The sequence below is a fragment of the Paroedura picta genome, chromosome 11, assembly GCF_049243985.1.
Source record: "Paroedura picta isolate Pp20150507F chromosome 11, Ppicta_v3.0, whole genome shotgun sequence".
Taxonomy (NCBI): Eukaryota; Metazoa; Chordata; class Lepidosauria; order Squamata; family Gekkonidae; genus Paroedura; species Paroedura picta.
The window spans coordinates 8,103,413-8,127,423 of NC_135379.1; the positions used below are offsets into that span (position 1 = coordinate 8,103,413).

The 24,011-nt window shown below is 44.2% G+C and overlaps 1 protein-coding gene across 1 annotated transcript in view; it reads right to left on the reverse strand.

Moving 5' to 3' along the window:
• VIPR2 (vasoactive intestinal peptide receptor 2) overlaps window positions 1–24,011 on the reverse strand; it is a 42,178-nt gene that overhangs the window by 10,025 nt on the left and 8,142 nt on the right. The window contains exons 3-4 of the mRNA XM_077303286.1: window positions 6,825–6,932; window positions 5,018–5,115 (exon numbers count right to left, since the gene is read on the reverse strand). Of these exons, the coding sequence (XP_077159401.1) occupies window positions 5,018–5,115; window positions 6,825–6,932 (206 nt within the window). The remainder of the gene's footprint in view (window positions 1–5,017; window positions 5,116–6,824; window positions 6,933–24,011) is intronic.

Sequence of the window (24,011 nt, forward strand, 5' to 3'; positions counted from 1 at the left end):
ACTGAGAGATCGAACCTGCTGAGGGAATGTCAAAGTTATTGTTGAAGTGCTGTACTAGTTGGTGTGTTGTCGTTATTGTTATAGTGTTATATTGATTTTGATAGTGTTCTATGTAAATGTTCCACAATGTTTTATGTAAACCGCCAGATCCGTAGGGAAGGGCGGTGTAAAAATCTAAATCAATAACAGAAATAATAAAATAATGGGTTAATAAAGGACGTCTGATGCGATTCCTAAAATACACGTTTATGGTGTTAAGTGCTGCTTATCATCAAGTGTAATGTCTATAACTGTGGGTGTTAATGCATTTCTCCTCCTATGAATACCTTCACAGGACTGGCACCCAGTGATCTGGAAGCCCTTCTGAACTTCTATTGTTTGGTATGTTTTAATTACAATTACTATGTATATATATAAACTTGTCTGTCTCAGAAGCTTGAGGTGTTTGCACCAAGCCCTGCTAGACTTCACTGAGTAAGTACCAAAAGTGCAGTACTTTCACTTGTCTCTTATAAAAATAAATATCCAGTCATGTGGAAGTCAGTCCACGCTGCTTTCTATTAATACAGTTGCTGGCTATAATATGCTAAAGATAGCTCGCTTGAGTTTTTGACAGGGTGTTGTTTCCACTTCAGAGCACACTTCTCACTTCTGTTTAACAAGATAAAAAAAAAATCTTTAGACAAAAGGTTAATTTGTTGCTGCAAGGAATATGAAGCCTACCAGAATTTTTGACATTCAAATTGCTCTGGAGTGAATTGTATCTTGTTGTATCTTGAAGAGCGGCAGGGACACTGGCTGGCATTCACCCTGGCCCGATACATCAAGCAGGGTTAGCAGTCAGACCCCTTCTCTCATTGAAGGGAAGTTTATAGCTAAAGGTAAAGGTATCCCCTGTGCAAGCACCGAGTCATGTCTGACCCTTGGGGTGACGCCCTCTAGTGTTTTCTTGGCAGACTCAATACGGGGTGGTTTGCCAGTGCCTTCCCCAGTCATTACCGTTTTACCCCCCAGCAAGCTGGTTACTCATTTTACCGACCTCGGAAGGATGGAAGTCTGAGTCAACCTTGAGCCGGCTGCTGGGATTGAACTCCCAGCCTCATGGGCAGACCTTTCAGACTGCATGTCTGCTGCCTTACCACTCTGTGCCACAAGAGGCTCTTTATAGATAGAGAACAATTTATAGATAGAGAACAATAAACACCCTTCCTCTAATATAGATTGGCCAATGCAGAAATATTGTTCTCTAATACAGCTAGGCCACAAGGGATGCAGAGCTACTGGCTGGTGAAGCAGCTACCTCCCAACTCCATTAGGAAGCATAGCTAAAAACTGGGCCACAGAAGGAACTATGGGGCTCACAGAGAAGGAAGGAAGCCTGACCATGGAAGACGATCTGCACAGGCTTTTACAGAGTTATTTCATGCTCTTTTCAGGCTAAAGGGGGTATTACAATATAACCAGGGCAGGCAGCAGGAACACAAATCTTCAAAGCAGATGAGTGAACATAAAATAGCTTTAATCCTCAGCTTCCTCACAACAGAAGTCAAACTTGTACTGGTTACCAGCTAAAGTTTCATGAATCCTTCAACAGCGATAATTAGGTTGACAAGAGGTTGAGGAGGACAATAAGGTTGACAAGAGTTCAACAGCCAAACAACAGTCCCAACACTCAGGGCCTTTCAGGAATGTCTAGAAGGGAAACCCTCTAGACTGGATTTAAGGGTTACCTGGCTATCCTATTAATGAAGCATAAGGGAAACATATGAGCCTCTTGTGGCGCAGAGTGGTAGAGCAGCGACATGCTATCTGAAGCTCTAACCATGAGGCTGGGAGTTCGATCCCAGCAGCCGGCTCAAGGTTGACTCTGACTTCCATCCTTCCGAGGTCGGTAAAATGAGGACCCAGCTTGCTGGGGGGTAAAACGGTAATGACTGGGGAAGGCACTGGCAAACCACCCCGTATTGAGTCTGCCATGAAAACGCTAGAGGGCGTCACCCCAAGGGTCAGACATGACTCAGTGGTTGCACAGGAGATACCTTTACCTTTACCTTTACCTTTGAGGGAGACATAAATGGAGGGAAAGGAGAAAATGATTCTTTCCTGTGTATTCAGTACAGAATGTGGGTTGATATTGCCTTATTTAATTCAAATACACCGTTCCAAATAATTCCAAGCAAGCATCTTTTGATACCAGAGAGTTAGGTGAAATATATGTCAGCAAAGAAGCATCACTATTCAAATGCCGCATCTCTAAACTAAGACAGTCTGTGTCTCAAGAAGATCCACTTGCAATTATGTAAAAAAGGACCATTTTTAGCAACAGTGATTTCATTACTGTGTTCCAACAATAGGGAGGCTCATAAAAACACTCACTGGAAGCCTTGAATCTTCATTAGAATTTTCATTCCCCTATATAGTTTTCAAGCCCCACTCACACACTCTGCTGATTCCCCCACACTTTTAATTGGGGAGGGGGGTAACATCCCTCTTTCAGTAATATAGTTTTATTTTGTAAACTGTTTGGAAGAATATGTAGGGAGACAAGTCTCTCTCTCTAAAACGGGGGTAGTCAAACTGAGGCCCTCCAGATGTCCATGGACTACAATTCCCAGGAGCCCCTGCCAGCATTTGCTGGCAGGGGCTCCTGGGAATTGTAGTCCATGGACATCTGGAGGGCTGCAGTTTGACTATCCCTGCTCTAAAAGAAAAACCTCTTCTATCTAAATATTATTATCATCATCATCATCATCATCATCACTACTACTACTAGCATTTATTCCCCGCCACTCCCAGAACCGGCTACAGATGTCCGACAAAAACCCATTCAGTTTCTATGTGTAAATTAACCCAGTATAAACATAGCATGCATTGCTCATAAACCAGGATATTCTTCCCACAAGACTGCAAGTTTTCTGATAACACTGAGTCCTCAGAAGTGATACGTATGCTTAGCAGCTGGGAGAACTAGTGTTTTTCCGGTGAGTTTTATTGAGAACTTTTGTTATTGTTAGCCTTTTAAAATCTCTTAATTAATTAAATCCACACTTGAGTTTTTGTGTTTTAAGAAGTGTGTTTGTGTGTGCAATTAGAAAGTAGCCATTCTTTAAAATGGAAAAAAGCTTTACAAGCCCACAGGCAGCTGCTATCTGCGTATACAAGAAGCATGGCTGGGCTTTGACAGGCCAGAATGAAAAAGTCCAGAAGGAGCTAATTTTAGTTGTCTTGACTCACAAGAGAAGCATGGCCGTAGTCTCTGCCAAAAAAGTCTAAAGAATCTGTCAAGGAAGAGGTCACAGGTACAAAGGCACACATAAAACATGATGTGTTCATAGGCTGAGGAAGAGTGCATGCACTCAAACGCTTATGCCTTGAATAAATCCCTGTTGGTCTTAAAGGTGCTCTTGGACTCAAGTTTTGTTGTCACAGGCCACAAGTTCTAGATTCTCAATCATTCTCAGGCAAAGCACTCACATGCAGGGGAATGAAGTACCTCAGATGACAAATTGGACAGTCCTACTTCAGTCTTGAAGGAGGAATGCCACGTTTGAGAATGCTTAATTGGTTTAAAAACTCCCTGCAAACAGAAAAGCAGCTCACCAAGCCAAGTGAGGTGGTGGAACCATTCTCCCGGGTGGTCGCGGCAGGAGGTGCAGAGCAGTGGACTAGCCTTGTCAAGTAGACCACTTAGCCATTTCTGGAGTTGGGGGATGAGGGCAATGGAGCATGCTGGCACATCCAGTGGTAATGTCCAAGTGGTGTCATTTCTGGTGACATGTGACTTCCAGGGGTGTGGCAGGGAGGTGTCACCTGCTGACATCCCTTCCAGGGCTTCTTGAAGCCGGCAGGATGTTTTTGGTGTTCCTCAATGGCAGAAAAGGTTGAGAAAGGCTGCTCTAGCTATTGTAATATGGAGGCTTTCCTTGAGTGGCTCCTGTTGAACAGCAGCAAACAGCCAGGCCTTGTTGAGCCATGGAAGCTGGGTGATAGCAAATTTCCCAGTGGCTGCTGTGTGGCCTAGTCTCAATGAGTCAAAAGACAAAATAGCCCTAAAAAGGCCCCTGACCTTTTGTTGATAGAAACTAAGGTTGAATGCTGGCAATACTTTTGTGGTTGCCTAGCAACGGCCACGGACAGAATTCATTTCTTAAAGCTACAAGTGCTGTTTCTATCATTCGGCATGGGGATAACCCTCCCAAAGATTTTTTGTTTTTAAGATTTCAGATTTTTCTGCAAACCTGGGGCTTTCTCCAGTTTGCAGAGATCTGTGTTCTCATTCCATGAGCAGCCATGTTGAGAATCAAGACAGACAGACAGGGTGTTTTCAGTCTGCGGTGAAATTTACCATGATACCAGAAAAATCTGTCGAGCTAATTCATCAATACCACTGATCTCAGCCCCTCAAAGTTTGTGTCCAGTCGCATCTTTAAGACTGTATGAAAGCTTACACCCAGAATGAAATTTAGTTGGCCATAATGGTGTCACTGGACTCAAAACTTTCTTCTTTTGTTCAGACCAAAACGGCTACCCACCTGAACCCGTGCCTTCAGTGCAGACACAGCCCATGAGACAAGAAAACCAGTTCGAAAAAACTGCTGCCATTGTTCCAGCATTTCTATTCCCCCCTCGTCCAACTCTAGTTGCTGGTTGTAATGTCAGAAGCTTGGGTGGGCTGAGTCCATCATCTGTCAGAGACTATTTCCTCTGTTGTTCAATTAGGATCTCTAATGATGTCCTACAGAGACAATATTTATGTCGGCTTTCCAGCAGCTGTTATCGTTGTTATGGGTGTCGTTCCAGCATTCATGTTTAATTGACGTTAATTGCTTTTTTAAAAATTAATGTTTCTAATGTCACTGGCTGCCAGTCTGGGATTGGAAGGATTAGAAAGGGGAAATAATTAAGCAAATCCACTGCTGCGAAATTTTTCCAGTGGGTTCTTCTTACTCATGCAATGGAAACATCCCGCACATTCTAGGCCATATCAAAATTTTTGCAACTGAACCGGCAGTCTTACCGTGCTCGTCTCATCAATGTCTTTAAATCCACAGGCAAGCAGGAAATCTGGAAATATGTCCGTCCAACCTCTACTTGTACACTTTTTGCTTATATTTCCTAAAAACAAACGAAAAGTGTTATGCATCAATATCTGGCAATTTTCGGCAGCAAAGCCTTCTAAATAAAGCCAAGGGGAGCAATGAAGACCCGTTGGCCGAAAACCGAAAGAAGTCAAGCTGACGATGGGAATCAACATAGGAACCTTTATTGATGAATGTTGAATTATATAGCCAATTATATAGCAACCAGCCAAAACAAGCCCCAGGGCAACCTGCCTAGAGGCTCGTTTTGGCTGCCGGCATTCCTTGGCTGTGTGGTTCAACGCTCATCAATAAAGGTTCCTACATAGGTTCCCATCGTCAGCTTGTCTTCTCCTTTTCTTCTAAACAAAGCCAGCAGAAACTTTGGTCCTCAGCAAGTTAGAGTTAAGACTCGTATCACAGGTTATCAAAATGTTTTCTCACCCATTCAATTCAGATCATGTCACCCAACATAGGCCTTGCCCTAAAAGACATACTTTGGGCAAACCTGCCCCCCCAAAAAAAACACCTGCTATCCAATACTCTAGAGCAGGGGTAGTCAACTTGTGGTCCTCCAGATGTCCATGGACTACAATTCCCATGAGAATTGTAGTCCATGGACATCTGGAGGACCACAGGTTGGCTGCCCCTGCTCTAGAGATCACTGCGTACCAAGAGAGACTGAGCAGTTCATTGATTGGCTAAGGCCCAGGTTGGTTTAGACCCCAGAGAGCCGCTGGCAATAAGGAGCAAACCTAGCTGACCCCCGCCCCGCCCCTCCCCCCAAGCCCCAGCAGCACTGCAGGTCTCCTTGGCTCAGCCCCAGGTCCCCAACTTTGCTAACCAGCCAGCCCCGAGCCAAACAATCCCTGGGGTTTGGATAGGAGGAAGTGCTCCAGGGGCTGCAGGGTTTGAAATTTGCCTGAGCTGTTTTAACGTCCCAAATTGCCCCTGCCGAGATGTTCATCAGCAACAATCCGGAAAGTTGCTATACAATATTTAAGAGTCACTCGGCAGGGGCTCGATCAGCCTCCAGCTTTCGAGAAGCCTAATTTGTGGCGATAAATGTGTCTGATGGAGAAGTAATTTGAATAAAATTGTTCCCATTAAACAGAAAACTCATTACTCTCTGCTATTGTTTAAGGTGATGCTGCATGATCTACAGCAGGGGTAGTCAAACTGCGGCCCTCCAGATGTCCATGGACTACAATTCCCATGAGCCCCTGCCAGCATTTGCACATCACAAATGTTTTTGGTTTCAAGGGTCACAGTCTGTGCCGATCTGATTTACAGAAACATGTTCATCATGATCACTCTAACTCCTTATACCCTATCACATCCTAAATGGAAGACCCCAGAGCAGGTCTACCAATGAAGCAGCAAGGTGGCCGAAAGCAGAGATGACACCTGTCACTCATACTTGTACCCCTCCGTTCCTCTAAGAGCTCAGAGTGGTGTATGGGGTATCTGTGTCCCCTTTCCCCATGTTATCCACCTAGCAGCCCTGAGGTTGTTTAGGCTAAAAGAGGGTGATGAGATCAAGTTCAGCCCCCAGCGTTGTAGCAATCTAGGAGTTGAACCCCGGCCTGAATCCCACTCTAGCCACTATGCCACACTGGAAGACATGCACTTTACCTTGGGATGACCCTTTGTGAGTCAAATGTTTGGACTTCTTGCTGCTGTCAAGAACACATGTAATCTCCCCCCCCCCCCACACACAGAGTAAAACTCAAACATAAAAAGTACCTGGTTTGTTGAACAAATGGCTAAATATTTTTGGACATGGGACTGTCACGGTCTCCCCGATTTCTGCAGTGCGCCAGCAAGTCAGGTTATCCCAGGTACCAACACAACCTGGAAGAAGTAGAAAGCATACCCTTGAGTAAAATTAATGTGCATTGAGGGAGGGGGACTGAGCTCCTCGTATCCTTGAGGCTAGAGGAAATGGGCCATTACAGGAGTTTTTGTTGTTGTTAGGTGCGAAGTCCTGTCCGACCCATCGCGACCCCATGGACAATGATCCTCCAGGCCTTCCTGCTCTCTACCATTCCTCGGAGTCCATTTCAGTTTGCACCGACTGCTTCAGTGACTCCATCCAGCCACCTCATTCTCGGTCGTCCCCTTCTTCTTCTGCCCTCAATCGCTCCCAGCATTAGGCTCATTACAGGAGTAGCCACCCCCTTCTCAAGTTTCAGCCTAGCTGTGATTACCCCACAAGGAACTGTGGAATTAGAACCTACCAACAGGTTTAATTCTACTAAGCAGGAATTAAACTTTGCAAACACCTTTCTTAACCCACTAAGGATGATAACCTAGTTATGTTAAGCTGTTTTATTGCCCACAACAGGTGTTTTGAATGACTGCTGGAGCGTCAAAGACAAAAAACAAGGAGGAGTCTTAATGTGTCCATAATTTTTCAGATACCTTCAAACTAGTATAGGCTTTCTCAACCAGGGTTCCGTGATACCCTGGGGTTTCTTGACAGCCCTAGAAAGGTTTCCTGAATGGGTAGGAGTTCATTATTTTTTAAATATATTTTTAAAATTTGTTAAACATTTATTGAGTGATATGACCATATATGGTCATGTCAACCCCCCCCCCCCAATAGCCAATGATGGGCCTGGAGTGGGTGGGAAGGGGAGGGCCCCCAGGTGGATGTGTACATCCATGAGCCATTTTGGGAGTGGGGGGCTAGAAATCAATTAAATAACAACAACAACAACAACAACACAGCTATGCTTCCCGACCATGTTCTGCACAATCGTGCCACTTCTGGAGTTCCTTGAAGCCTAAAGAATGTTTCAGGGATGTCTCAGTAGTAACAAAAGTTGAGACAGGCTGAGCTAGTAATTGAAAATATATATATTTATAAATGGTTTCTGAGGTATGTTTTTGAGCAAAATTGTTCATTTTTCTCACTTGCTTGTCTTCCTTGGTCTTCTAACAAGCTTCATAAATTGTGTACACGTTGTTTGAAAAACCTGAATAACTTAATAGATGTTCCCATTACATGAGGGGGCTTAGAATCTTGTCTGAGCTCAACAATTTCACCCCCAGAAATTAATACAAAGCTGAGCGAATAATGATTATGTTAGACTGATTGATGACTGATTGCTTTAGGAGATGACCCACACGTACCTATGTCGAGTTTAATGGAAAATAATATAGATGTAAAATGGTTTTAGCACTTCTAATTAAAACTCTACACAAGAACAGCAGAAGACAAACTGCATAATACACCTTATAATTTGAGGATATGATGTAGAAATAATGAGAAATGAGGTAGAGATGGGCATGAATCATGTGCTGAGCTAAAAACTCAGGTTGAATTCTGGTCAGATGAGGACTCATGAGGTGATGTTCAGCACACCCATGATCTCCAAGGAAATCTCTGCACTTTTGGGTGCAGCTAAGAAAACGAAACTCACCCAGAAAGTTTCTCTAGCATGAAAATGCTAATCAACAATGGGGCGTGGCGTTTTCCAGCCCTCAGTGGGGGAGTGCCTTCTCCCTATTAGGGGCATAGTCCCCACTGAGGGCCAATTGGGGTGAGTTTTAGTCGATGTGCCATCAGCACACCAACCGAGAATTATTAGGGCTACGGCTACAGATATCCCTACAAAGAAATCTAATTTCTTAATAAAATGGGAGAAAGCTTTAAACTGCAGAATTTGGGAACAAGTACAGTGAGCCTATTTGTGCCCTCAAAGATTGCTGAAACGAACTATGCATGCCGTTTCCTATCACACTATTTCTATATTCGCATTCAGTGAGAATGTAAATATTTCCCTAAAGCAGAGCAGCTAAAACCAACCTTCTCTATTCATAGAAGTCCAGGCACTATAACCAGAATAAACTGTATACATAAAAAATAGTTATGCTTGAACCTATGAATCGGTTGTGTTCACCCCAGTGCTTTCCTGTAGCTCTTTGTGCCACAGGAAAGCACCGCTGTTAGCAGAACAGATTTGCCATGCATCTTCTTTAGGCGGCATTCAAAGAGTCTGATTTTTCAATCAATTTGAAACCTTTGGTCAGGAGTAGGAAACCAGAAGGAACAAGTGGGTACGGAATTGAAGCCAAGGAAACAAGACACAGAATGTTGTATTTAGACATCCAACCTGAATCCATCCTTATCCATGGTTCCTCTATATATTTGTGAAACAGCCTGGGAGGTATAACGTGTCCGGCTGTCCAAGTTGGAATATGGCCAATCAGGGTGCAGCCAGCAACTGCACTCTGATTGGCCCTGCCCCTACAGCTCCCACCCTCCCTCTCTGGACGCTAGTCACATTCCTCTCAGACACGCCAGCCCTGCTTCCCTCCTAAGAACGAGCCCTAATTACCTGCTATGGCTCCTGCTGCTACAGAGAGAGAAACACAGAGAGAGCCGCCCCTGCTGCGACGAAGGGAGGGAGAGACAGACAGAGCTGCCCCAAACTGCACACCAGCCCTCCTTCCCTTCTACAAACCAGCCCTAATTACCTACTATGCCTTCTGCTGCGAGGCACACAGTGAGAGGGAGACAGAGAGAGAGATCTGCACCTCCCAGTGTCCTCTGGGTCCTAGCGCTCACTGCATTCCTCCTTGCAATGGGCTTTTTTTTTCTAGTAAGAATATAAGAACTGTGCTACTGAATTAGTCATTTAGTTCAAGCATTCTGTTTCGCATAGATGCCAACTAGCAGCCCTGGAGAGCCAATAAACGAGGCAGAAAGACTTCTCCTCATGTTACCTCCTTTCAGTGCCATTTAGATGTGCCTAGAGAACTTGCGCCCAGCTCCAACCCACCCGCCCCTTGGCTGCTGAGATTTCACCAGGAAGTTCCGCACCTTTTCAGGAATTGTCACCACTTTTCAAAAAAATGTAAACTAGAAGTCTTTAGTGTCCACCTCTCTGCCTATCGTTATCTACAGCAGATTTAGAAACACAGAGAATGCATATCATCCTTCCTAGGAAGCGCATAAATGGTAAGAAATCCAGACTGCGAAATGACAATCCTGTCTCCAGGATGCTTCAATTTGTGATGCAAACCATTTGAAGGATCTTTCTAGGCTTGATAATCAGCCAATATTGGTTCATTTGTCTCCTACAGGAATTCTGCATCAGTAACTCAAGTAGGAATTCATCCTTTGATGAGTACACTAATTAACCGGGTACCTCGTTAATTATCGCCTTTGTTTGCAGAATGGGTTTGTTTACAAAGATGATCATACAAGCACCTTCATTATCACACTATTTATGAAATTGCTTTTATCTGTTTGCGGTTGAGATGCAATAAACACAGTTTAATGAGTGGTTTCAGCTGTCGTACACATTAATAGCAAATCTTTTAAAATCCCATTAACAAAAGGTTCACCAAGAATTATTGATTACGCAGAAATACATCCAATGCCTCCCTCAAGTATGACCTAGGATGTTTTTTTTTAAACAACCTGGGAGTGTTCAAAGATAATTTTAATTGCTTTACTGGTATTACTTCAACACATCTTGGCCCTTCCTTTCTGTGCAACACAAGTAAGATGTTAAGATCCTGAGATGTTCATTCTGAAGCACAACGTCAAAAGCAAAGCATGTGTGAAGAGCAATATAGACTGAACCTATGAACCATTCTTATACTGAATCAGGGCACAGAGTAGCAGAGGCCACAAACAGAAACGGCTGATATGCCGGAATCATAGAATCATAGAGTTGGAAGGGATCCCATGGATCATCTAGTCCAACCCCCTGCACTATGCAGGACACTCCCAACCCTATCGGTAATCCACTGTCACCTGCCACCCCCTTGAACCTTTCACAGAATCAGCCTCTCCGTCAGATGGCTATCCAGCCTCTGTTTAAAAATTTCCAAAGATGGAGAACCGACCACCTCCCGAGGAAACCTGTTCCACCGAGAAACCGCTCTAACTGTCAGGAACTTCTTCCTGATGTTTAGATGGAATTTCTTTTGAATTAATTTCATCCCATTGGTTCTGGTCTGTCCCTACGGGGCAAAAGAGAACAACTCTGCTCCATCCTCTACATGGCACAAGATCAACCATGTGCATGTGTTGGAGGAGTGGGAAACCAAACTAAGTTTGCCAGATTATTATTAATTTTATTGTTATTATTGTTATTGTTATTATTTATTAGACCATACAATAGAATCCATAAAACCCCAATACACAATAATATGCAAAATAAAATAATAAAACAGTTTAGTTTGCCACTCTACACCACTATAATAAAACAGTTTAGAGTTTGCCACTCTACACCACTATACAACACTGGCTCACCACATTGTACTTACGTCTTGTCCTGTTTCTACTGTTGTCTACCTTCATAATCCAATATAATAACCATTGTAATTAGATATATTATTTCTATTGCATTGCTAAATTTCACAATGTGCCTTGAGTCTCAGTAGGAAAGGCAGATTATAAATCCCCAGTATCCACCAGCTCTCTCACTGAAGATTACATCTGTAGACAAGTCTCCAATATAAGAGAACAGGGCATCCTGCAGATACTTTGTAAGGCTACCTGATCGTGACTTCCTTAAATTTGGACACATGACCATTTTGAAACAGATGGATAGCCAGAAAAGCTTCCTGTTAAATATTATAGAAATAAGTTCCTTCCTATTTTATTCGTCAGATGGCTGCTTTCTGAAGTGTCCATACGGTCTTTGTAGGTTCCCCGCATGTAGAACACATAATGCATTGAAGTAGTCTATCCTGCAGTAACAAAGACCACTTCATGCTTTCACCATGAACTTGAGCAATGTGTTTCATGCCACAGGTGGTATTTAGGTGCACATCTGAAGGGCTGGATCAAATCACAGCAGACCTATACTTTAAGGTGGGAGCAACCCTATCCAGAATCACCTGTCATCACCCCAATAGCTTATTATCCAAGTCTAGCTTTCGTTATTACCTCGTATCTATTCCATGGCCAGTGCCAGATGTCCATTCAGCATTTCTATCACCTCATCTGGATGAGATGAAGAGGAAAAATACAAGAGTAGATTCATACGGATGACATCTCACTCCAAAGCCTTCAGTTCACAACTTCAGAACAATTCCCCCCGCACCTCTCCCGGGTTTAACAGGGATACAGGATTCTTATCTCGCTATGGATGCCAACTTCTGCCCAAAGCATTTCCTCTCTGTTGTAATCAAGCTGATCGCAATATGCATCCTATCTCTTTACAACACCCCCTCCACCTTCTGACCAGGATAAAAGGACCTGGAGATCACCATAGCTACTTGTGTTTGACAAAGTGAGTTTTGACTCTTGGAAGTTCATACCCTGACTATTTAGTTGGTTTCTAGGGTGCTAGCTGGACTCTAGCCTACCTGTTCTACTGGAGACCAACCTGGCTACCCTCTGAAACCAATCCCTCAACAATCTCTTTCAACAGCTTTATCTAGATGTTAGCATCCTAGAAGACAATCAGAAATTCCTTGGCCTACCTGCTCCCGGCAACAGGCACTTAGCACCACCTTCAGGAAATGACCCTCCCTGGAGAAGAACCACTGGTACATGCTATCCCCGCTGGATATCTCAGGCCACTGGACCAAAAGCTTTGTGTGATCAAAAAGCACTGAAAGCAGTTGAGAAGTCCAGGAAAAAGGATGAGGTCTTATTCCTGTTCATATCCCCACAAAAGCTATCCGACAGGGCAATCTAGGCAATTTAAGTTTCAAATCTGATCCAGAAACCGAGCTCCCATGGGTCTAAGTAACCATCTCTACCCGGAAGAGACTGAAACCAAGTAAACACTGCTCAGTCAAGAACCTTTCCCCCCCAAAAGAGGTTGTTAGCAGCTGGGAATGATCAACCTTGTAGAACAGGGGTAGTCAACCTGTGGTCCTCCAGATGTTCATGGACTACAATTCCCATGAGCCCCTGCCAGAAAACGCTGGCAGGGACTCATGGGGATTGTAGTCCATGAACATCTGGAGGATCACAGGTTGACTACCCCTGTCATGGAAGACCAGAGAAAGCTTCATGGTTCAGATGGTTTTACGGTTATCTCTTTCAAGGGACATGCAGCCATTCTCTCCTTGAAGGAGTCCTTAACTATCTCACATATCCAATCGATCATCCTACCAGGGAAGGGGATTATCCGTAACTAGAAACACGCTCAAATTCACAACCAATATTTGACTGCTGCTCTTCTCCTGAGCATCGCAGTGTGGAAAGGCAGAATAAAGGTGTGTTTGTTTCTGTCAGCAGAGGGCATCAAAAGCCAGGCTGAAACGACGAACGGCATGAGACCGTGCTCAGGAACTGAGAGTCAAGGAGGTTAGGCATGCTAAATCTGAAAGCCAAAAAGATGGCAGAAAAAACTAAATTAGCATCAACAACCCAAAAAAAATCCACTTGGATCCACTTCCCCAACATCACCACAGGGGTCCCATTTAATTATAATGAAAAAGAGGTATTTCCAGACCATTGGTGTTTCTTGCAAAAGGCTAGTGACTTTGCACGTAATATTTTGAAAAAGCAATTAAAAGTAAACATCGACCTTTCAAAAGAGTTAAGGAACAGAGCACTTAACTAGGACCGGGGAGACCAATGGCAGCTCTCTGGGTGACCCTGAACCACTTATTTCTTGCTCAGACCTACCGAACAAGATTGCTGTTGGGTGGATGAAAGGAAGATGGGGAGAAACTGCTCTGGAGAGAAAAGTAGGGCATAAATACCTAAAGAAACACAAATTTTGAGGCTTATGTTAAGGATTTCTAATTATGGTCCATTTGTAAGAATGCTACTGGAAATTCCAGATCCAAATGAGGAACCAGTAAATCCTGCGTTTTGCTCATGAATGCTTCCTCGGTGGACCCTAATTATTATAACATAGATTCAGAAATACGATAAATGCAAAACGGCAACAACCATGCTTGCCTGGGTGCTCAATATTAATAGCAAACATATACAGATGAAGCTTACCCAAGATAAACTTTACTGCACAAGTGCAGTATTGATCGCACTTTTGCTATTAATATTAATGCCTAAGGAGAGCCTAAGGTAAAGTTCCCCCTTACTGACAGTTTCCAAAGCAGCTGGACAGATCCTTATCAGAGATGCTTTCGGCTGATCCTGCATTGAGCAGGTTTATTTATTTATTTATTATTTAAATTTAGGTTGGACTAGATGGCCTGTATAGCCCCTTCCAACTCTATGATTCTATAACCTTGGCCTCCTAATTGGACTGTCCCCTGCCAGGGACTGTCCTGATGGCATCACCCCTAACCCTCCCAGTCTGGGCTTACCAAAGCTTACCCAAGACTGGGCTTACCCAAGCCCATCTTGGCGGGACACAATGGGTGAGGCTTCTTCAACCTCTACTGCCCAGTATACCAGGAATGACATGGTCAGGTAAAGCTCCATCAGCACACCTGACGGAGCCATCCTTCAACCCGGAGCTATCTCTGGACATCTGCTTTCCAAGGGTCTAAGCAAACCTTTAGTGAAGGAGTTTTCAATGGTAGCTCTGCCCAATCACAATGGAAATGGAGGATATAGTTGCAATGCAAAACACCAAACTGCACGGGAGGGCTGAGCCCTCCTCTGCTGTCCTTTCCCCATGGACCATAAATCCCATCATTACCCTTCCCATACACACCAACTGGACTGCACTACCAGAACTGGCTGAAAGAAACGCACCTGGGGTACAGGTTGTGGAGGGAAAGATAACGGGGGAGGTTTCAGCAGCACAGTTCATTGTAGATGTTTTGGGAGCAAGCTTGCTGCAGTCAGATTGTGTGGACCCAAAATGAGGATTCCAAACTGAGCTACTCTGGAAGTCTGAGAATCTACAGCAGGGGTAGTCCAACTGTGGCCCTCCAGATGTCCATGAACTACAATTCCCATGAGCCCCTGCCAGCAAATGCTGGCAGGGGCTCATGGGAATTGTAGTTCATGGACATCTGGAGGGCCGCAGTTGGACTACCCCTGATCTACAGGGGAGCCATTCCTGGTGGGAGAACCAGTGTAATGGACAAGATCAAGGCTCAGGTCTTTACACAATAGAGATGCCCATCAAGTGACCTTTGGCCAATAACACTCCCTCAGCTTAATTAATATCACAGGGTAAAACGAAGGAGATATTAGATATAGCGGCTTACGCTCCGTTGGGGAAAATATGTGATAAAAATCTAACCCGTTTTGTATACGGGCTGTTGAAGTAGGCACCAAACTATGGGCCAAACTACATGTTACTGTTTTGTTGTGCTGGTTCTAGATTCTCTGGACTCAGATTGTGCTAATCACAGTTATACAGCAGGTGCACGGAACAGCTTCTTCAAAAATAAGGGAAAGCCCAAACAGCATTGAGGCAGATGTGTGGAAGGATTCCTGCCTCCCACCCCCAACCCCAAGCCCTGCCTCCCCCCCAATGGTTACCCCAATTCTTGCTGCTTCACATGGAGTATCTTTGTACTTGGAGACCCAGTGTTTACCACCATAAGATCTGGGGAGGCAGGGATTATCAACGTAGAAATAAATAATATTGTTTTAGAGACGGTCAGTGTTTTTCTTCTTATAATTGCCACGTTTGTTGCCTTTGAACTCAAGACATTTTTTTCATCCTTTCCAGGAATCCATCCCTAAGCTTCACAGACCCGTTGAAAGAACGTTCTTGGCGACACAAACATTTCTTCCTAAAAGCATAAAGCATAGTTATTTGCCGCACTGTCCAACGAGATACTAAATTACTATGAGATTCTTGAATTGTCTCAGGCAGTTCAGAGACATCTGGTTCTTCCTTGAAGAGCAGGACTAGGAGCTGGCCGAGTCCCATGCAGGAGGAAAACTTGGAAAAAGTGAGGGAGCTCAAAGCTGGGAGTGGGAGGGAAGAGATGGGCAGGATCAAGCGGAATAAGGTAAGGACAGGTCAAAGCCATGATGCTCACTGATTGGGGGGGTTGGGCCAGTAATGCTGCTTTAGCTTGTCTGGCTATACAAGTATTGGAGGTTCTGGTGTTGTTTGACATGCAATACAGCTGGGCACTGACACACTGAAAATCCATGTTGTTCAGATTTCTAATTTTTGTTTAACCTTTGCTGGTTTAAAAAAATGGAAAAATATTTAAAATACAGCATCGACCATTGCTCAAAACTAGTTATCCGTTGCTTCTGTCGGTGCTTCCTTGGAACACGAAGCCAACCTTATTGTGTTTGTTAAACAAAAATAAAATCCCTTTGTAAATACAATCTGAACTATTTGAATTATTCACTGGGGCAGCCTTAAATGTAAACGTCTTTAGCAGAGCTACATTTCCTTATGTACATTCAATTTTCTTCTGACACCCTGCAAACACCTAAAAAAGGGATTAATTTCAAGCCAAGCTTCCTTTTTTCCAGTTGATGTCAGGCCAAAAACAGCATTAGCAACCTAACATACAAATACCCAAAGACAGCAATAAATCTGATTTTTTAAAAAAATATATCTGGCAGCACTGATAATTATGCAGATACTGAAAAATGAGTAAATCTTTGGCTCTAATGGATGTGTAATTCATACCAGCACCAAAGGACAGAAGAATAAATTACTTTTTTAGCTCCATTCTTGCGCATTTGGGCCTGTCCCAAAGATGAAGGGTAAAATACCATACTTCCCTCGTTTAAACAGCATCTTGCAGATATTTTCCATAAAAGTTATTTTCCTTCACACTCATACATTAAAACGGGTGTGGAAGTGAAGGAAAACAACTTTTTTAAAGCAATGTTTTGCATGTACACACACACACATTACTTTTGGAGACTTTTTAGGAGTTCTGTTTTTCACCATTAGATAATTCTCTTACTGGCTTGGGAGGGAAGAATCCCTGCTGCTTCCTCAGAGACATCCTGAACAATCTGCAAGTTAAGTACCAAGTGGATCTAACTAGAGACAGGCAATGAATGGTTCACAATCTTACATTTGTCATGGAGCAAAAATGGCCCAGCCTGAGCCAACTGGTTCGTTTCATGGATTCTGGTTCGGCTGGGTTCGGGAACACCCTGAACACTGGAGCGGACCAGAATTTTTCAGTTCATGGCCATTCGCAGATTAACTATACATATTTATTAATTGAAACAAATAGCCTACAAGAGCCAGACTGCACTTAGGAAGTACACAGAAAAAGGTCCTCATCTAGCTCCCTTAGAGCCCTTCTGGTGAACTGTGACCAAACATCCGGAAGAAGTTCCTGACAGTCAGAGCGGTTTCTCAGTGGAATGGGCATCCTCGGGAGGTGGTGGGTTCTCCATTTTTGGAGATTTTTAAACAGAGGCTGGATAGCCATCTGACGGAGAGGCTGATTCTGTGAAAGCTTAAGGGAGTGGCAGGTTACAGTAGATGAGCGATAGGGTTGTGAGTGTCCTGCATCGTGCAGGGGGTTGGACTAGATGACCCAGGAGGTACCTTCCAAATCTATTATTATTCTATGATTCTATGAAAGCAGCATGGATCTAGGGTCACCTGCCATCAGATGGGGCCTCATCCTTATTGTACGGAGATCAGTTTCCTTGGAGAAAATGGCTGGTTGGGAGGGCAGACTGACACTTCCTTCCCCAAATTTCATCCTCCCCAGGCTCCACCTCCCAAATTTCCAGGAATTCCCCAACCTGGAGCTAGCAACCTTATCAGGAGCTGCAAGGTCAAAATGTTGCAAAATCAGCCACGAAGCAACTGCCAAAATGGCAAAACAGAACATCAAGGGGGCGGCCGGGATCAGACTCCGCAAGAAAGTTCTAGAGGCCCGACTCTTCCTCTCAGCAGTGGGGAATCCAAACATCTGAAGTGCCCATGACCATACAAAGATGTCCTTATAAGACCATTAAGTCCTGAGTTTAGAATTATCTAAGAGACAATACCTCCCTTGCACATGAGGGAATGGGAAGATCGTACAGGTGAACACGTACTTAAAAAGAGGAGGAAAGAACCAGCTCATTTCTCATGGACAAACATTTCCATCTCCTGAAGGCTGCAGTCCTATGTACAGCATGCTGGGACTTCCTTCCAGGGTTCAGGATTCACAGGATCAGTTTCCATATATGAATACACCAACATCATTCGTTTGCATTCAGGCTTTGTAGTCCTTATTCATGATCTGACCTTGAAATTTGCCCTTGATATAAGCTAATCAATACCTTTCATTCATAAGAGCAATGTGCTTGCCTCAGCATTGAAAATATGTTAACTAGCCAACCCCATTAAAAGGTGCAATTTACCATTGGCTCAGCCACAGTAATATCTGTATGCCCTATAAATAGAACTCATTAGGCAGTGGGGGGGACGACGACAACACAATCCTCGTCCTACTTTCCTGGCACTTTTAGCATCCTCCAAAAATGCTCACTGATGCAGCTCTTTTGTTTCAGTTCAGTCAAAAACTCATTCAAGCCTGCTCATGCCATATTCTGTTTCCAGCTCAAACCTTTTATTTATTGTTGCTATTTCCTTGAGATTTGGTTAGATTACTTTAAAGACCGGGGGTGGGATATTCCCAATTTTCCCCATCTTCAGAGTTTCAAGACATCACATTTGACGTCATAGCTTTGATCTAAAGCAATTTTTCTTTCCAAAAACAATGGCACTGGAAACCCATTATTAAGTTCGTATTTAAGACTACTGGAGAAGACGGTAACATAACCTTTGGAACCTTTGAATAAGCAAGAATCTATAAGATGTACACACTGCCCCCTACTTAAATAAATAAAAAAAACACTCCAAGTACAACAAAACAAAATGGTGGCCCAGGTGGGAAAAGACTAACACAGCACAAGCTATGCTTGAAGATGTCTTATACCAACTCAACCCATTGCTCCATGAAGGTCAGGATTGTCTACTCTGACTGGCAGAAGGTCTCTGGAGTTTCAGATAGAGGTCTTTTAAATCACCTCCTACCTGAACTGCTTAAATGGAGATGCCCGGGATTGAACCAGGGACCTCCTGCCTGCAGATCCTGAGCCACAGCCTCTTCCATCTGGTGGATATCTTTTGCAACTGATTTACAACAAGCAAAGGAAGACAGGTTCAAACTAACAGCTTCCAAAATTCTGTCAGTATTTCCCACTATTATGGCTCATGGAGATAATGAAAAACAGCACATTGCAATAGAACTTCAAGAGGAACTAAGAAAGAAAAGGAAAATGTTCAGGAAATGGAGGGAAGGACAGAGCTCTAAAGAAGAGTACCTACAGGTTACTAGGCACTGTAGATCAATCATCAGAAAGGCCAAAGCTGAGAGTGAGCTAAGATTGGCCAGGGAAGCCCATTGTAACAAGAAAAGATTTTTCAGTTACGTGAGGAGCAAACGTAAAGTAAAGGAGGCAATAGGCCCGCTGTTGGGTGCGGATGGACAAACTCTAACGAAAGATGCAGAGAAAGCAGAAAGGCTTAGTGCCTATTTTACATCTGTTTTTTCCCACAGGTCTAAGTGTTTAGGCACATCTAGAGATGGCTGTAGCCAAAGGATAGTGTCTGGGTGGCAGGTTAACATGGATAGAGAGGTGGTCGAGAGGCATTTAGCTGCACTGGATGAGTTCAAATCCCCTGGTCCAGATGAAATACACCCGAGAGTACTCAAAGAACTTTCCAGAGAACTTGCACAGCCCTTGTCCATCATCTTCGGAACCTCTTTAAGGACTGGAGATGTCCCGGAGGACTGGAAAAGAGCAAACGTTATTCCGATCTTCAAAAAAGGGAGGAAGGATGACCCGGGAAACTACAGACCAGTGAGTCTGACCTCTGTTGTGGGGAAGATAATGGAGCAGATATTAAAGGGAGCGATCTGCAAACATCTGGAGGACAATTTGGTGATCCAAGGAAGTCAGCATGGATTTGTCTCCAACAGGTCCTGCCAGACCAACCTAGTTTCCTTTTTTGACCAAGTAACAGGTTTGCTGGATCGGGGAAATTTGGTTGATGTCATTTACTTGGATTTTAGTAAAGCTTTTGACAAGGTTCCCCATGATGTTCTGATGGATAAGTTGAAGGACTGCAATCTGGATTTTCAGATCGTTAGGTGGATAGGGAATTGGTTAGAGAACCGCATTCAAAGAGTTGTTGTCAATGGTGTTTCATCAGACTGGAGAGAGGTGAGTAGCGGGGTACCTCAGGGTTCGGTGCTCGGCCCGGTACTTTTTAACATATTTATTAATGATCTAGATGAGGGGTGGAGGGACTACTCATCAAGTTTGCAGATGACACCAAATTGGGAGGACTGGCAAATACTCCGGAAGATAGAGACAGAGTTCAACGAGATCTGAACACAATGGAAAAATGGGCAAATGAGAACAAGATGCAATTTAATAAAGATAAGTGTAAAGTTCTGCATCTGGGTCAGAAAAATGAAAAGCATGCCTACTGGATGGGGGATACGCTTCTAGGTAGCACTGTGTGTGAACGAGACCTTGGGGTACTTGTGGATTGTAAACTAAACATGAGCAGGCAGTGTGATGCAGCGGTAAAAAAGGCAAATGCCATTTTGGGCTGTATCAACAGAGGCATCACATCAAAATCACAAGATGTCATAGTCCCATTGTATACGGCACTGGTCAGACCACACCTGGAGTACTGTGTGCAGTTCTGGAGGCCTCACTTCAAGAAGGACATCGATAAAATTGAAAGGGTACAGAGGAGAGCGACGAAGATGATCTGGGGCCAAGGGACCAAGCCCTATGAAGATAGGTTGAGGGACTTGGGAATGTTCAGCCTGGAGAAAAGGAGGTTGAGAGGGGACATGATAGCCCTCTTTAAGTATTTGAAAGGTTGTCACTTGGAGGAGGGCAGGATGCTGTTTCTGCTGGCTGCAGAGGAAAGGACACGCAGTAATGGGTTTAAACTTCAAGTACAACGATATAGGCTAGATATCAGGAAAAAGTTTTTCTCAGTCAGAGTCGTTCAGCAGTGGAATAGGCTGCCTAAGGAGGTGGTGAGTGCCCCCTCACTGGAAGTCTTCAAGCAAAGGTTGGATACACACTTTTCTTGGATGCTTTAGGATGCTTAGGGCTAATCCTGCGTTGAGCAGGGGGTTGGACTAGATGGCCTGTATGGCCCCTTCCAACTCTATGATTCTATGATTCTATGATTCTATGATTCTAACTGCTAAGACCCTGGAGAACCTTCTCCAGTCAGAGACCAGATAATCCTGACCTTGATAGACCAATGGGTTGAGCTGATAGAAGACGGCTTCAAGGATAGCTGTGTTGCATTAGTCATAAGACAAAACTGAACACAAGACTCTGCATTGACTTTACAGCAGTAGCTGGAAATTCAAGACAGTATTTCCCAGGGCCTGTTTGCTTCAGAGGGAAGAATACTAGAAGTTTTAAACAAGTCTTTATAAACCCCTTGATATTTATGCAGGAGGGCCCGTGTCTGGGGGCACCATGGAACCTTCTAACACCTTTCCTGGTGCCACCTTGTGCTTCTAGCAAACGGGCAGGAACAGGTTTTTGCCAATATGGCTTCTAATTGGTCACTGAGGATTTTATTGGTTATGAAGAGTTTTAAAACATTGCTTTGGCAGCAGCTGTTACCACAGCACAAGGGTCTTCACTGTCTGACTACAGTGAAGACGCTTGTGCTACAGCAACCATTTTGTAGGTGACTCCTCCTCCTGCAACAACCATTTTCTGGCAGCCATCCTGAGGCTGCACCCACTAAACTGTGTCAGAATTCCAGAGGTACCAGAAGTCTCAAAATGGTCAGGGAACTCTGACTTAATGCATTTATGCATACATTTAGGCTTGTTGTCAGTTTGTAAAGCTAGAATCCCAAAGAAAAACTCTTCCGAGATCATTAGCACATTTGAGGGATAATTGCCCACACTGAGGCTTGATCCTACAGGGAAGTTTGACACTTGTCAGTTCTGAAGAGGAAATGGAGGAGACGGAAGCCACAGGTGCCACCTGGAAGGTAGTGGAGAAGAAACCAGGCAAGGATATATAGAGTAGCACGACTTAACAGAGTACAATCCAATAGAAGAAGAAGAAGAAGAAGAAGAAGAAGAAGAAGAAGAAGAAGAAGAAGAAGAGTTGGTTCTTATATGCCGCTTTTCCCTACCCGAAGGAGGCTCAAAGCGGCTTACAGTCGCCTTCCCATTCCTTCCCATAGATTGTCTTCCAGTAGAAAGCTTAGCCAGTCAGCCAGCGTAGAAAGAGATCCCTCTTTTCCATACATCCCTGTCATTGCAAGGGTCTTCCAGACCTGTGGCAACTCCCATTGCGGCCTTCCTGTTATTTTTTATATATCCTGGCCAACCTGAGAGATCCTTGCCAATTCAAAAAAATAAATCATCCTACAAAGTGTTCTTTTTTAGTTCTGACTCATAGCTTCCGCCCACAATTTAATTCACTGCTACCAATCCACTATTCTTTTGCATTAAGGGAGATGTATTTAAGCCCTTCGGTGTCTTTATTGTCTACCCGCTGCAAAGACAGAGAGATCACTTATTTATTCAGGGACCAGATGGCCTTGGGAAAGGCACAGACTTGTGGGAAATGTCACCATCCTCTGTTTGCTTTCCGATAGTCTTGTATTTGAAGCCACACTGGGGGGAAATATTTTAGGGCATAGAAAAGGAAAGCACGAGGAAGCCGTTTTTCTTCCTTTCCTAAAAGCGTGGCCTTGTGCTCCTGCCACTCAGAAGAGGAAGGCCTGGGTTGTAGTCCCACCAGCCGTTTCCTGACACCAATAATGTGTTAAATAAGAGGGTGATACCAGCTCACATGCTTTCCAGGGCTGCATTCAGAGAGTCAGCTTGGTGTAGTGATTAAGAGCGGTGGCCTCAAATCTGGAGAGCGGGGTTTGATTCCCCGCTCGTCCACATGCAGCCAACTGGGTGATCTTGAGCTAGCCAGTCCTGCTGGAGCTGTTCTCATGGAGCAATTTTCTCAGAACTCTCCCTGCCCCACCTACCAGACAGCATGACTGTTGTGGGGAGTGGAAGGGATGGCAATTGTAAGCCGCTTTGGGACTCCCTTGGGTAGTGAAAAGCGGGGTATAAAAGACAACTCTACTTTTCCATCTTCAGATTTCCCAACTGTGCCTCGGCACTGTGTATGAATATAGCTGGTTTGTAGTGCTTCTCCCCAATTCCTGTTTGGCTCATCATCCATGTTGCCTGAAGATGCTTAGGATGCTTTGGGTTGATCCTGCGTTGAGCAGGGGGTTGGACTAGATGGCCTGTGTGGCCCCTTCCAACTCTATGATTCTATGATTCTAAGATCCAGAAGCAAGCTCCTCAGAAAGTCGGAGTTTGGTTTCTCCCCGTCTGCTCACGGATTTTCCAAGGAATGATAAATCTACTGTGATCCATCAAGTTCTGCAAGCCGGACCACAAGGCGAAGAGGAAGAGGGTGGGAACACTACAAGCAAGTTGTGTCCATGCACAACACCTGGAAACCTGTTTAATGGGATTTTGTGAAAGCTGATGTTAGCCCAGGACTACCAACCGTATGATACAGTACCCCAAGGGCCATTGTTTAAACATCAAAAGCTGCTTCTGGAGATTACTGGGAGCAGAGAAACAATAGAGGGGAGGTAGTCAGCAAACCCTCCCCATAGCTTTTCTGTTCTTAACGTCTCATCCCCAAATAACTTCAAGATTTTTTTTAAAGAAAAGGTCATCAAATTTCCATTGCACAAACATGCCTGCTAGGTGCAGTTTGGGTCTAAAAGTGGTGGATGCATGAGTCAGGGTTACAACATTCTTTGGACTACTGTCCTTGACCAGGGCCAGGGCATTTTCAGTCCTGGTCCCTCCTGGTGGAATGAGCTCCTGGAAGATCTAAGGGCCTTGATGGAACTATCTCAGTTCTGCAGGGCCTTGAAGATGGAGCTCTTCCATGGGGCATTTGATTGAGGCCAGGATGTAGTTACCATCCAACTACCATCCAATGGTAACTACATGCACCTCTATGCACCTCCCCAATTACAAAAAAAAGATGCCTGGGCT